General features: G+C 46.4%; 2 protein-coding genes across 3 annotated transcripts in view; both read right to left on the bottom strand.

Moving 5' to 3' along the window:
* Positions 1-15,591, bottom strand: part of STEAP4 (STEAP4 metalloreductase) — a 38,088-nt gene that overhangs the window by 6,544 nt on the left and 15,953 nt on the right. Inside the window, exons 1-3 of one of the 2 annotated variants that reach the window (XM_074984770.1) lie at positions 5,833-5,857; positions 4,175-4,632; positions 2,017-2,544 (exon numbers count right to left, since the gene is read on the bottom strand). In XM_074984770.1, coding sequence (XP_074840871.1) covers positions 2,017-2,544; positions 4,175-4,630 — 984 coding nt within the window. In that variant the 5' untranslated portion in view covers positions 4,631-4,632; positions 5,833-5,857. Of the gene's footprint in view, positions 1-2,016; positions 2,545-4,174; positions 4,633-5,832; positions 5,858-15,591 lie in introns of those variants that run through there. The other variant, XM_074984769.1, reaches the window with a different exon arrangement.
* On the bottom strand, positions 10,509-13,972 carry LOC142008014 (uncharacterized). Its single transcript, XM_074984771.1, has 2 exons — positions 11,552-13,972; positions 10,509-11,189 (listed from the first exon to the last, which is right to left on the bottom strand). The coding sequence occupies exons 1-2, from the start codon at positions 12,018-12,020 to the stop codon at positions 10,585-10,587; spliced, it is 1,074 nt and encodes a 357-aa protein (XP_074840872.1). The 5' UTR covers positions 12,021-13,972; the 3' UTR covers positions 10,509-10,584.

The following is a 15,591-nucleotide window of genomic DNA, read 5'->3' as shown; positions in this document are numbered from 1 at the left end:
AATGAAATTTAATGTGGGTAAGTGTCAGGTAATGCATGTTGGAAAAAATAACCCAAATTACACGTACTACATGATGGGGTCAAATTTAGCTACGACAGATCAGGAAAGGGATCTTGGAGTTATAGTGGATAGTTCTCTGAAGACATCCACACAGTGTGCAGCGGCAGTTAGTAAGGCAAATAGGATGTTAGGAATTATTGAAAAAGGGATCGATAATAAGACAAAAGATATCATACTTCCCCTATATAAAACTATGGTACGCCCACATCTTGAGTACTGCGTGCAGATGTGGTCTCCTCACCTCAAAAAAGATATATTGGCATTAGAAAAGGTTCAGAAAAGGGCGACTAAGATGATTAGGGGCTTGGAACGGGTCCCATATGGGGAGAGGCTAGAGAGACTGGGACTTTTCAGTTTGGAAAAGAGGCGATTGAGGGGTGATATGATAGAGGTATATAAAATCATGAATGGTGTGGAGAAAGTGAATATAGAAAAATTATTTACCTTTTCCCATAATACAAGAACTAGGGGACACCAAATGAAATTGATGGGTAGTAGGTTCAAAACTAATAAAAGGAAATTTTTCTTCACACAGCACACAGTCAACCTGTGGAACTCCTTGCCCGAGGAGGCTGTGAAGGCCAGGACTCTATTAGGGTTTAAAAAAGAGCTTGATAAATTTTTGCAGGTTAGGTCCATAAATGGCTATTAGCCAGGGATAAAGTATGGTGCCCTAGCCTTCAGAACAAAGGCAGGAGATGGATGGCAGGAGATAAATCACTTGATCATTGTCTTCTGTTCTCCTTCTCTGGGGCACCTGGCATTGGCCACCATCGGCAGATGGGATGCTGGGCTGGATGGACCTTTGGTCTGACCCAGTATGGCCATTCTTATGTTCTTATGTTCTGAATGGTACTTCTATCTTTCCTGAACCCTGCTTGTTCATCTGCTAGATGTTCTTCTATCTGCAATCTTAGTCTCTTCGTCAGTATCATAATCAGCACCTTGCCTAGATGATTTGTTAGGGCAATTGTTCTGTAGTTCTTGCACTCCATTGTACTTCCTTCCTTGTGTATTGTCACTAGAACGGATATTGTCCATTCCTTAGGTGCCTTCTCTTCCTTCCATGCTATACTACATTGTCGGTGTATTTCCTGAATCATACTTTCTCCATCGCATTTGATCATCTCTCCTGTGATCTTATCATTTCTAGGGCTCTTGTTGTTCTTTAGTCATTTCTCTGCTCTTTCTGCTTCCTAGGGGGTCATCAGTAGGACCTCTTAATGAAACAAATTAAGTAAGATGTGTCATTTTTTCTTGACCCCACCTCCTGCTATATAAACCATGCTGGGTTCTGGCTTTCCTCTCCATTTTTCATCTAAAGAAGTGGGTTTTACTCACAAAAGCTCAAGGCCTAATAAATTTGTTGGTCTCTATGGTGCCACAGGACTGCTTGTAATTTGTGAAACTACAGACTAACACAACTACCCCTCTGAGACAGCAGAACAGCTTGTCTCCTGAACAGAGTGAGGTACTCTGAAATGCCAGAAAGCAGGGGCAATCCACAGCATGTGCCATTCAGAGGTAGTGAATACACTGTTGCATACAGTCTTAATGAAGCATTAATACAACTTTGTAGACCTACTGATGATTGTGAGAATATGGTTATTTTTAAATATCAGACATGACATTCTAAATGTCAGTGAATGTGCCACTCTCTAAGGCCTATGGAAAAAGATGGAACACGCTTCTCAGAATTATTCATAATATTTTTCTGCACATAGTTAGCTAGTACACTAGCTAGAAGAATGATTGAGATCAGAAGTCTCCCATTTAACCACAGCACCAATCGCATTTTGAAATACCGATACCTAGAAGAAACCCCAACCATGAAAAGAAATTCAATAGTATAAAAAACAATAAAATATGACTTTTGACATGAAATTGTGAAATCCAAATGCAAAATACAGTAGCATACACAACTTGCGTTCGGTGGAGCAATGAACAGAAGCTTACCTGAGATATGATGAAACCATTTAGTTTCCATCTTACATAATAGCGAATAGGGATAACAAGAGTGTATAGAACATGAAGAAAAGCAAAAGCTAAGGCTACTAATCCAAGTTGTTTCCTACAGAGCATCCATTTGTCCAGCCAGTCTGGGAAACGGCTGTATTTTGTACCTCTGTGTAATTGGAGAATTGCAGCAATTATGCCAGGAAGGTAAACCAGAGCAAGAAGGATGAGTGCCACTATGGGGCAGACCCGATTTGGAATGGAAATTACAACAAAAAATGAGAAATCTTTGTTGTCATACACATAGGGGTAGATTACATCACGGATCAAACTGTAGAAGAAAAAAAATGTGCTTAGGCCAACAGCCAAGCAGATGGGAAACTTCCACATTGGAAACAGCTGCAGTGGGTAATTTTCTATCTCTTTGGCTGCCAAAAGGGAGCCCTGATCCAATGGTGTAAGACCAAGTGTCCGAACAATCTCCATCACCATTTGTTTAGCTTTGCTGTCATCGCCACAGACAAATACCTGCAACAAAAAGAATGGGTTTTATTTTGACAAATCTTTGGGACAGACTTTATAATTATTGACATTACAATTTATTGAATTTCCAATCAGAAGTTTAATCTCTCAACTGGAGAGATGGGAGGTTTAAAGTGATACATTTCAAAAATGTAATACACTTAATGGTATTTAGCTAGTAGAGTTGGATTTTTGCACAAGTTTTGCAAACAACTCTGTTTTATATAAATGTGGAAAATTGTGCCCTTTTGTTCTACACATATAATTCAGTAATTCACACAGATTCCAGAGCAGCGAAGCTACAGGTAATAGGAATATGGATCAGAGGTCATTAAGTATTTCTCTTCAAGGATCCTGAGAACAAATATTGTATAAGTATGCAGGGTACTTGCCTCAGTAGGCAATGTTGTACAAAGGGCAGCCGGAAGGATGGAGGGTGTGTGTTTTGGGAAAGACAATACTCATCTTGGAATCTGGAGGAAAAAGGCATCTGTGCTCTTGTTTGGGAACACAAATAATGGGGATTTTTGAAACTTCTGGCCACAAGTGAAACTTGAAGGTAGCCACATCTGTGCAGAGATAAGCCTGGACATGAGCACAATGCACCAGATCTTTGTTTGTTATATCAACTTTGCCCCGTCCTGGCAGCACAAAGCAGGTTTAATGATGGCTGAAATAACCAGTTGGGCATTCTGAAGGTTCCTGGCTGCCAGAGCAGTTCCTTTGGAACAGTTGCACCAAGAGCAGCTTAGAGTAACCTCTGACATTGCACTAAGCTGTTTTTCAGGTCTGGCCCAGCATGCAATGGTCCATAGGGCAGAAAGCCAAAATGAAGATGGCTAACAAACCCCATAATTCCATCAGCCCTTTCAAACTGCCTCTGTATGAGAATATCTATGCCCTTCTTGCCCACTGTCTCTCCCCCACCTCTGAACTCTGGATAAGTCCAAACCTGCCTTTGAACTCTGTGCGAAATGACATATTTCCTGCCACACTTATCCATTACCGGAAAGAAGCCAGAATGGAAGTTTAAATTAGACATCTCTTTTCCATCCTATGTTCCTACCTCTCAGTTCTTCTCCTGCTATGTTCAAGTTCCCTCCATTATCTGATTCTGCTACTTCCTCTCCTTTTTCCCCTCTCCTCTTGATTCTTTCTTTGGTTCGTTCTTCTTGATTCCTTCCCTTAATCTTTCCAATCCACAACTCTTTACAGTCCTCATTTCATCCTGAGCTTCTCCTTCTTTTTAATGTTCATTTTTAATTTACAAATATTTTTAGATGATTTTAAAATCCTCCCAACACTGTTGCATGTGTAACAGCGGTTTCCTTTTCTGATCTCTGTTGACATCTTCCTGAGGTGCAGAGTGGGACATTTGCTTAATGATCAAAAGGCAGGGAAAAATCAGTGATTTTTAAATGTTGGGGATAGAGATTTATTTCTACGCTAAGATCAAACAATCATATTGGAGCATGAGAGGATTTGTTTAGCATAGTTATTTGACTGAACACCGGGGACCATAATGAAAGTTGCATCTGAACCTGGTATGACACTGGTCTCCCTTACAGGCATGTGTTTTGCTCTATTATTTAAAAATTGCCCATATGATAATGGACAAGAAGCTCTTTCATCTTACCTGTCGGCTTGCATCCAATGTGCCTGACTGCAAGGCCCATGCTGACACAGTGTTAAATGCTTTCACTATCTTAGCGCCTGGCACCAGCTGAGCAAGGTATTCTGCATTAGATTCAGGGTACTCGTTTATTTTGAGGTTGTTGCTTACATCCACCAATACTTTTCCACGGAGAACTTCACTTAACTCTGTGAGGAAGTTGTAATGCTGTCTCTGAATTGCTACAATAATAATGTCGGCCTTTTGTGCAGCCTCTCTGTGGCTCAGCAGCTCTGTGCCTTTGGGAATCAAACTAGAAGTTTGTGCATTTCGGCTTCCAAACACTATTGGATGGCCACACTGGAGCATTTTATACCCCAGAGATCTTCCAAAATCTCCTGTTCCAAAAATACACACAGTCTGTTGTTTATTAGGAGAGTTTTCTGCAAGAGGAATCATGTTGGAAGAGTTTTTCTCCATATCTAAAAAAACAGTAAAAAGAAAAAAAAAACAATACAGGAATATGATGAAAAAGACAAACTAGCTTGATGTTTTGATCATACCAAAACCCATATTAGCTTTCTCTTTGCTTCTTAGACCATTTAGCAGGAAATGGTAACAATTAACACACATTGTCAGAAGATTTACTGTGCAGTTTTATAAAGAAAAGTCAATTTCTGTCCAGGGCCTTGCCCCCAGCAGACAGATTCAGAAGAACTTTCTCTGTTCTCTTCTCTCAGGGGAAGATAAGAAGAGGGCTGAATATAAAGAGAATCAATAGTACCGGCTCCATATTTCTGGCTCATTTCTGCTTACTTTGTTGACAGAAACATGTTAAAGCAAAATATACCAACAGATATTAAAACCTGGAGGCTCTTTGCAGGAATACTCAAAGAATAGACATTACAAAAAGCAGCAAGCTGGGAGCTTGCCTGCCTTATGGAGGCTCTCTAGATTGAAGGGTTTTGTTGACAAAACCTGAGGAGTACCCAGATTGCCAAGCATGTTCTGTCAACAGCAACAGGAGGAACAATGCCGTTGTCAACAGATCTGTTGACTAAACGCCAGTCTGGACGTTCCAGGGGGACCCTCAGTGAATAGAAAAATCCTCCCAGGCACCGCACAACCCTGTCTGCTGTGGTTTCATGTGGCTGTTTAGTTGATGGAGCAGTCAGGCAGGCTGGCCGCTCTCTGTTGACAGGGCAGATCGCTCTTTCGATCCACCCTGCAGTCTGGATGCAATCTGTTGACAAAAGTTTTGTTGCAAGAGACCTGACACAAATGTCTGCTGACAAATCCCTGTAATCTAGACATAGCCTCAGTGTTTTATTGTTATTGCTCTTCATTGCCAATGTGCTTTATTGGGAAAGAACCCCAGCAGAGGGGATCAGCAAGACACTAGGTTACTAGAGCGAATTTTCTCTAACAATAATTCTATTATAAACAATATTTAAATATTAATCTAACGGGTACTTACATGGGCCATTTCACGGTCATTTTTTTGTCTTTACTATTTATTTGCATTGTGGTATCATCTGGGATCTGCAGGGTTCAGGCCCCCCAACTACATTAGATGTACAAATAGAGGGTAAAAAGACAGACCTTGCCCCAAAGAGCTTACAGTCTATGAATTCCCTATGAATCCCCTCGCTACACCTGTGATAGAGTAATTTTTTCCCTACCCTCATTTTACAGGTGATGGATGTATGTCCTGCCATATGATCTTGAGAACTGGAGAGGGAGAGATTATGTAACTGAATTCACCCACATCTGAAAGAAAGGGCAAACAATAGTCTTTTACAGTCTTCAGGGCGACAGTAATCACACTTGGTCTATGGCATAGTCAACTGTTTTGTAGGAGCTGAAAGTATAACAGGTATTTATAGACTGATAAATATTGAACTGGCTTGTGTCAGAGAATAGTGATAATTAAATGACTATTTCAGAGCCCATCCTCTTCCCAATGAAGTCAATGGGAATTCTATCTTTGACTTCAGAGGTGGCAGGCTCAGATCCTAAAATGCCTTTAAGGAAATCTTTCTGTCCACCTTTTCCTCTATAGCACACTGAGCTCTTCCCTTTCATCCCTTCCTAGAACACTCCCATCCTCTCCCCTAGAGAGATGTCTGCAGAAATTTTTTTTTCTTTTGTTTTAATATTTAGGGACCTATCCAACAAAGTTCCAACAGTCTAACATGTTGAGCATGTTCAATTAGTTACACTAAGGTTGAGGTTGCTCAGTACCTTGTAGGATTGGATTCTTGGAGCTGATAGGTCAAATTCTGCTTGCCTCACTCTCACAAGTAGCCCAATTTCATGCAGTGAGACCACATGAATAAATAAAAGCAATGAGAACTCAGCTTTGTGTGTCAGGAAACACTAAGTGTCAGACATAGGCTACGTCTACACGTGCACCCAACTTCGAAATAGCTAATTTCGAAGTAGCGACATCGAAATAGGCTATTTCGATGAATAACGTCTACACGTCCTCCAGGGCTGGCAACGTCGATGTTCAACTTCGACGTTGCGCAGCCCAACATCGAAATAGGCGCAGCGAGGGAACGTCTACACGGCAAAGTAGCACACATCGAAATAAGGGAGCCAGGCACAGCTGCAGACAGGGTCACGGGGCGGACTCAACAGCAAGCCGCTCCCTTAAAGGGCCCCTCCCAGACACACTTTCATTAAACAGTGCAAGATACACAGAGCCAACAACTAGTTGCAGACCCTGTATATGCAGCACGGACCCCCAGCTGCAGCAGCAGCAGCCAGAAGCCCTGGGCTAAGGGCTGCTGCCCACGGTGACCACAGAGCCCCGCAAGGGCTGGAGAGAGAGTATCTCTCAACCCCCCAGCTGATGGCCACCATGGAGGACCCCGCTATTTCGATGTTGCGGGACGCGGATCGTCTACACGTCCCTACTTCGATGTTGAACGTCGAAGTAGGGCGCTATTCCCATCCGCTCATGGGGTTAGCGACTTCGACGTCTCGCCGCCTAACGTCGATTTCAACTTCGAAATAGCGCCCAACACGTGTAGACGTGACGGGCGCTATTTCGAAGTTACTGCCGCTACTTCGAAGTAGCGTGCACGTGTAGACGCAGCCATAGTGCAAGATGATGGTGCTTCTTGTTACCACCTTAATGATTTGACGACACACAAAATACCAGACATAAATTAGTCAGTAATCAACGTCTTCATACATATCCCACATTGTAAAATCTTGTTTGGTAACTTTGTGTAGCTTAATATTTGTTTCTGTAACATAGTCCAAGAATGAGATACCGTACTAAGTGCAATGGAAAAAGTTTGCTCTGAAGCTCCAAGCCATCTGTAACTTGCCTAAATAAAAGAACAAATGCAGTTCCGAAATAAAATGAGCTGACTTCCTTCTAGCCATTTTTCAGTCTTACTATGCCCACAAGATCTTTTGGTAAAATTCAGTAAAATTTCTGGTTTTTGCTTAATTGCCCTGATTGTTTTCTTTTCTAGATTTGGATTTATAATTTGTAACGCATCTCCTGTGATAAAGTCACAGGGCAGGCATATGGGTCTCTCAAGCCTCAGAAACCCACAGGCAATGATTTTGTTCTGAGTTTTGGATTTGTCGTGTACACTGGGTTCAAAATTAAAACTCAGACAAACTGAATGTGTGAAAATTAAAGCTAACAGCATCTGACAGAATCAATGAAAATGAAGAACTACAGGTTGAACTTCTCTAGTCTGGCACAAGAGAAATTGCTGGACCATGGGAGGGTCAATATGGTCTAGCAGCTTTACTAACTCTTCCACTGTTACATCTGGTTGTAATTTAGAGCTAAATAACCGCATCAAATACCGAGAGCCAGGACCAGTGGCTGTAAATAAACTTTATGGGACTGCAGGAAACTTGGTCACACTCTTAAGTGGTCATCCAGTTAACTAAAAATCATGCTGGATTACATATGTCACCAGATGAGAAAGTACTGGACAAGAGAGGTTCAACCTGTAGTAAGTTTTCCATAGCACTAGCTGTGTACTTTAATATCAAGAACTCTACATCCAGAAGAACATTTGTATATCTTGTGGCTAGATGATGGCCAAAATGCTCAGCACCTTCCAGGATCGAGCCCCCAGGCTTTGGATGGCGCTTGATGTTCACCTGTGTTACAGACTTCCTGTGACCACGGTCTAGTTATGCAATCTCACTGTCCCTCACACAGCAAAAGCTGTCTGTCATATGGGAATAATATTTCCTTTATCTATTAGGCTTAAAGCCACGGTCTGTCTCATGCTGCATGTGTGCAGTGCACCTGATATAATGGGACTCTGATCTTTGTTGAAGCTTCTTGATGCTATTGTAATTCTCTAAAAACCCAAAACAAAAGAACCTACTAAATGCTGATGAACATAACGTCTTACATAAGCTACGTCTACACGTGTATGCTACATCGAAATAGCTTATTTCAAAATAAGCTATTTCGATGAATAGTGTCTACATGTCCTCCAGGGCTGGTGCCGTCGACGTTCAACGTCGACGTTGGGCAGCACCACATCGAAGTAGGCGCTGCAGGGGAGCATCTACACACCAAAGTGGCCCACATTGAAATAAGGGTGCCAGGAACAGCTGCAGACAGGGTCACAGGGCGGACTAGTACTTCCGGGGCAACAGCTAGCTGCTCTCTTAAAGGGCCCCTCCCAGACCCACTCAGCCTGCACAGCACGCGGTCTGCAGAGCCACAGGCGCACACACCCATCGAAGCAGTATGGACCCCCAGCAGCAGCAGCAACAGCAGCAGCCGCCGCCGCCGCCAGAGGTCCACACAGCCGCCAATGCAGGAGCAGTGCTTGCCCTGCTCAATGCTATGCAGGAGGCAGCTGACCACCTTTTATTCACAGGAAAGCAGCTGCCCCCAGGGAAGGAGGAAGCAACCCCAGACCTTGCTGCCCTCCGACCCCCACCCCCGCCGCACACGCTGCCGACTGTGGAGCTACCCCACGAGCACTGACTGGTGGGAGTGGCTGGTGCTTGGCAAGTGGGACAATGACCACTGGCTCCAGAACTTTCGCATGAGCTGGCAGACATTACTGGAGCTCTGCCAGTGGCTCACCCCCGCACTGAGGCACCAGGACACCGCCATGCGGCGTGCCCTCACGGTGAAGAAACGGGTCGGCATCGCTGTCTGGAAGCTGGCCACTCCAGACAGCTACCGATCCGTGGGGCAGCAGTTTGGTGTGGGCAAGGCCACCATCAGGGCTGTCCTCATGGAGGTAAGAGGACCCGGGGGAGGGCATACCTGGGAGGGGCGGGCAGCCCTGGGGTGGAGGGCCAGACACACGCTGCACACCCCTCACTGGTGCTCTCCCATGTCCTTCCCCTGCAGGTCGTCCGCGCCATCAATGCCCTGCTCTTCCACAGGCTCATGTGGCTCGGGGATCTGGATGCCGCCATCGTGGGGTTTGCCAGCCTGGGCTTTCCAAATTGTTTTGGGGCTCTGGATGGAACCCATATCCCCATCCGTGCCCCGCAGCACAGCGGAGGACACTTCCTGAACAGGAAGGGCTACCATTCGGTGGTCCTCCAGGCCTTGGTGGACAGCCAGGGCCACTTCCTGGACATTTATGTTGGCTGGCCTGGCAGCACCCACGACGCCTGGGTGTTCAGGAATTCGGGCCTGTGCCGCCGGCTGGAGGCGGGGACCTACATCCCCCAGTGGGAGATCCCTGTGGGGGACACCACCATGCCCCTCTGCGTTGTCGCAGACGCGGTGTACCCCCTCCGGCCCTGGCTCATGCACCCTTACACGGGCCATCTCTCAGCGAGCCAGGAGCGCTTCAACACGCGCTTGAACCATGCACGCCAGGTGGTTGAGTGCACTTTTGGCTGCCTCAAAGGGCGCTGGAGGTGTCTGCTCACCTGCCTTGATGCAGGCCCCACCAACATCCCCCAGGTTGTGGGTGCGTGCAGCGCACTCCACAACCTGGTCAAGAGCAAGGGGGAGGCATTCTTCCAGGGCTGGGCTGTGGAGGCTGGCAGGGCTGACGTGCAGCCACCCACTGCCCCCAGTCACCAGGTGGACCCCGAGGGGATCCGGGTCCAGGACGCCCTGCGGGCCCATTTTGACCAGGCTGCGGGGTGAACACTGGCAGGCCCCCCATTGCACCCCCCCATCCTCCACAACACTCCCTGCCCCCACGCCCACACCACAGAGCACCCAAGAGCACCCCACCTTTCTTGCAAATAAAAATGGAGCTGTTTTTGAAACCAAAAAACAGTGATTTGTCTTATTATTCAAGCAACAAATATTATATATATATATATATATATATATAGAGAGAGAGAGAGAGAGAGAGAGAGAGAGAGAGCGCACGCAGAACAAAAGGGGGGAACTATTTACATGAGGGGGCAGGTACCATATAACAGAACAGGTGTAACACAAACTATATACAAATATATTATATGGGGGGGGATATGTACACAGGGGGAGGGGGGCCATGTCCTGGTCCCTGCACCCCTCTACTGTCCGGTGCCTGGGGTTGGCGGGCGCGACCCTTGCCTCGGCCTGAGCCCTGGCCGAGGCTGGCTGGGGGCCGGGAGAACCGGCAGGTATGGCCAGCGGGTGTCAGCAGGCCCCAGGTTCCCCTCGGCGGAAGGCCCTGGGGTGGCGGACGGCGGTGGGACGGTGGTCGGAGCAGCAGGTGGAGCGGTGGGCAGGGCGAGCAGAGCAGTGCGGCATGGGGGCCAGGTATTCCGCTATGTGCTCGAATGTGCGCATAAAGGCCCCCCATGCCTCCTGGCGCCAGGCCAGTGCCCGCTCTTGTAGCTCCAGCCGCCACTCTTCCACCCGCAGGCGCCGCTCCGACACCTCCAGCTGACGCCGGAGGGTCGCGAGCAGCTGGGGGGTCCGTGGCCATCCTCGGGTGGTGGTGGCTCCGCTGTCGGCCCCATCCTGGGGCTGGTCGGTGCTCCGCTGAGGGGCTGGCCTGCTGGGATGGCCCCGGTGGGCTCTCCGGGACCACGGACACCTCGCTGGCACTCTCCGGGCCCTCCGATGGTGCAGCTGCGGAACACGGGGGGGAAGAAGAGTGGAGACAGCTGTTAGTGTGGCCCCCGAGCCATGGCCCTTGTCCCCACACCCCTCTGCTGCTGGCTCCCCATCCCTGTCCCCGGGAGATGCTGCTGCTGCTGCTGCTGATGGGTGTCCCACCCGCTCCCCCCCGCGGGACCCTAGGTTCCGCTCCCTCCATCCCCAGGGATGGGGCATGGCACCGTCCTGCTGGGGGGCAGGGGCTGATGCACTCTTCTGAGGGACATACCACTGATGTCCTTGGGGCCATGGTCATCTGGGCATGTGGAGGGCCCTGGTCATGTCTGTTGTCCCCACCCCTCAACCCCAGGAGTGTGCACCGGGGGGGTACGTACCTGACGGTCTGCTCCCACGGTCGGGGGACACCCTCTGGGCGGACACCCTGCTGGAGCTCTGGGACGGCAGGATGATCTGCAGCCCCCTGTCGCTGGAGGAGGATTCCCCCTCCTCCTCCTCCGGCATCCCAGGGGTGGGATCCTGGGGGGGCCCCTGGGGTGCAGGGCTTGCCTCCGGGGCGGACTCCGCCTCCGGGGCCTGCTGGGACTCGTTGGCCGAGGTGTCAAGAGTGGCCGACAGGGAGGAGGTGTACCGGGGGCCCAGGATGGACCTGAGCTCCCTGTAAAAGAGGCAAGTCGGGGGGGAGGCCGCAGATTGGCTGGCCGCATCCTGGGCCCGGGTGTAACCCTGCTGCAGCTCCTTCACCTTACTCCTGACATGGTCAGGAGTGTGGGCAGGGTGACCCCGGGTGGCCAGGCCTTCGGCCAGCCGAGCTAATGCATCTGCGTTCCGCCTCTTGCTCTCCATTACCTGGAGCACCTCCTCCTCACTCAAGAGCCCCAGCAGGTCCCGGATCTCGGCCTCTGTCCAGGAGGGGCCCCACTGCCTTTTGCCAGGCTGGCTGGATGCCTGGGAGCCCTGGCTCCCCTTGGGGGGGTGCCCTGGGGGCGCTTGGGGGGCTGGCGGGCGGCCATCGCAGCGGGGGGGGTGGCTTGGGGCTGCAGAGGTGTGTGCAGGCTAGCTGCGTGGCAACGCTGCTGCCTGAATGCACTCTCAGCTTCCTGCACAGGAACGCAGGGGGCGGGGAGCTTTAAGGGGCTGCTGCACGCGGCGACCATAGAGCTCAGGGGCTGGAGATAGCGTCTCTCAACCCCTCAGCTGATGGCCGCCATGGCAGACCCCGCTTTTTCGATGTTGCGGGACATGGATTGGCTACACATGCCCTACTTCGACATTCAATGTCAAAGTAGGGCGCTATTCCCATCTCCTGATGGGGACAGCAACTTCAACGTCTTGCCGCCTTACGTCGATTTCAACTTCAAGATAGCGCTCGCCACGTGTAGACGTGGTGGGCGCTATTTCAAAGTTGGTGCGGCTACTTCGAAGTAGCCGGCATGTGTAGACGTGGCTATAATCTTACACTTGTGTTTAAAGAGAATTAATTCTTAGAGTTCTGAAATAGCACATTTTAGAATATTTCAAAATAGCCATAACTAATATCCAATTAATGATATTAATCTGGGTTTTGTCCCACCACTTATTTTTAAAAGTGAGTAGAAAATGATACACACTTTAAATTTAGCCTTCTTCCAACCAACTCTTGATTTGCGCGGTCTGGCTACGTATGCTTATTTTATCACTCTTTCAATTAAAATTATTTGCTATCTTATGAAATAGCTCGCAACGTGGGAAGCTATCGAAAAAAATGGAAACGGATTTAGTTACTTCCCTCTAAATGTTGTTCATTAAGATATTTTACTACTATAATAAAATGGACACTAAATTACAGATATTTTATCAGACAACTCTGTTACATTTGGAGTAATGCCAAATAACTACTTAGTAGCACGAGCTATGATACTCTTCTGGTTCTACACTACAGACTGTGTGTTTGATGCAAAACAATTGGAGATTTTAAACTAATTCTCATGCTGTTAGCCACGGCCTGATTCTCCGAGATGCTCAGTACCTTCTAAAGGCTGGAACTTTGTGTAATCCTTATTGATTTAAATTAGTTAGGGTGCTTGACACTAACTTGACATGAGAAAATATTAAGGTGTTGCTGCTAAATTTAGAGTGTAAAATGAAATGTCATTTCATGTCTGTGAATACTCATTTAGCAAGAACAAACACTAAGGCTATGTCTGCACTAAAGAGTTTTGTCGACAACTCTGGCATTTTGTCAACAAAACCCACGGAGTGTCCACGTTCCCAAGACATTCTGTTGACAGTAAATCGACAGAATGCGGCACTTCTGTCGATAGCATTCTGCCACTCCCCCATGAAGTGGAACATTTCTGTCAACAGAAAGCTGATCTGGATGTTCCAGGGGGCCCCTCTATTGACAGACAGGGCTTCTGGGACACTGGACAGACCTATGTGCTATGCCTTCAGTTGGATGTTCTGTTGAGGGAGCAGCTGGGCAGCCTGGCTGCTCTCTGTCCACAGAGTGTATTGCTTTTTTGATCCGTTTGACAGTCTAGCCGCAATCTGTCGACGCAAGTTTTGTTGGAAGATATCTTCCAACAGAAATGTCTGTCAACAATTTTCTCTAGTGTAGGCATAGCCTAATACAATGAACTTATCTTCCAATTTCTGATCTGAGAGTTAAGCATGGTCAATACTTTGCATGATTCTACCTTACATCAGGATGCTTTACACTCTCAACTATTTATCCATTGGTAAAATGAATGTGAAGATGTAATTCACTTGTTCTAAAAACACTCCATTTATATTTACATGGGCTGGTGCTTTTACAGGTGTTTGAGAAATCTGTGACATTCTTTTGTTTCCTGGAATCCCCCCTCCCCACCACTCTCTCTCTCTTTCTCCGCCCCCCCACCGATTCAGTAACTTATCAGCTTGCCTATTCTCTGCTAAACTTCAGAGAAAATAATTTCTAATACATCAGGGAAAGTAGTTTAATATGAAATAATTCTTGGTGTCTTTCCTTGAAATGTTTGTGAAGTGGGGAAAAAAAGAATTAAAGTTTCAAAATATTTTTTCAGAATATTTCAAACATTTCCCACCCCGCTCCAAACTGAACACCCTAGAAAATGAAAAGTACGTGTGAGGAATGGGGAAAAGCAAGAAGGAATATTTAGTTTGTTTAACTTGTCACCCTATGTCTCATTCACTCCCCCTTTTCAGCGGTCAAATAGAATGAAGGGAAAGAGGGAATAAAAGAAAACAGTGGATCTTTGTCCCTCACCCCCAAAATAAAACTGAAAACAGAATTTTTCCAAACAAAACTTTTTACAAATTCAAAATATTTTTCTAAAGCTGCAGAATGGAAGTGACTGCAATTTTTTATCCCACTAAAAAAAGGTTTTTTCACTTTCAGCCTGTACTAAAGCACAGTCAGTTTGATTTAAACTATATAAGTAGATTAACACAAGATAGTTAAATGAACCCTATTATATTACATGGCCCAGTTCTCTGCCAATATAGGATTGGTTTCCAATATTTGAGACCGATATTCTACCCCAGACTACTTTTGGAGGAAAGGGGAGTAGAAACCTCCAAGTCCCTAATGCTGAGAGTCAGGGAATCACACTCACTTTCCTGATATCCACGACAATAAACAGAATTTTAATACACATCTAATTTTCTGTGTTCCAAAGGAAAAGGCTTCCGGCTTTTTCTTGAAAGACCAAGGTCAGATGTGAGAAGAAGTGATTGCAAGCCATTGCCTTTCCCTCACCCAGCCCTAGATAAAAGCAAGTAGATCCAAGTCTTGCTACAGGAAAGGGAGGTGGAAGGATTTAGAGGATTCCTTTTCAGGTTCTTCTGGATCTTTAGCCTTTGTTTAGGAGCCTTTCTTGGAGAATTTACCTTTTTTTGTGAAACCCCTAACCCTGGTCACTTTTGCATAATTTTTGGATTTGGATGTGTAAATTTTACTGTCACTTTATTTCAAAATCACCCAGCAGATGGCAGCATAACCTAGCTTTTATTTGCAATATTAGTCTTACCAGTCCTAATGCTTAGGAGAAAAAGTAATAGGAATTATTTTTAGTTCTTTTATTTAAATGTTCATATTCTATGGAGATAAATGCCAAATGAATTCTTATCAATGCATGGCATCTGGCTTTTCCCACCATAATGTTTTTTTCCCCCCTTTTTTTTGGTAAAGACGGACTTCTTTGCAAAAAATCCCTGTATAAATTCTGTAATGATTTGGTTATTTGCTTTTTGCTCTACAGTGTTGCTGTTGGTTGTTTCCTAATATAGAATCCTAGCCAACTCTCATTAAAATTAGTGGGATATTTCCACTGAACTCTATATAATATCTGTTCAGTAAAAGCACAGGCAATCTGGGATCCAAGGAGCTTAGGCTAGATCTACAATGGAGTAGAACGTCAATTTCTGACACACA

This window comes from Carettochelys insculpta, chromosome 2 (genome assembly GCF_033958435.1).
Source record: "Carettochelys insculpta isolate YL-2023 chromosome 2, ASM3395843v1, whole genome shotgun sequence".
Taxonomy (NCBI): domain Eukaryota; kingdom Metazoa; phylum Chordata; order Testudines; family Carettochelyidae; genus Carettochelys; species Carettochelys insculpta.
The sequence above is the reverse complement of the archived record's forward strand: the minus strand, read 5'-3'. Positions and strand labels throughout refer to the sequence as shown.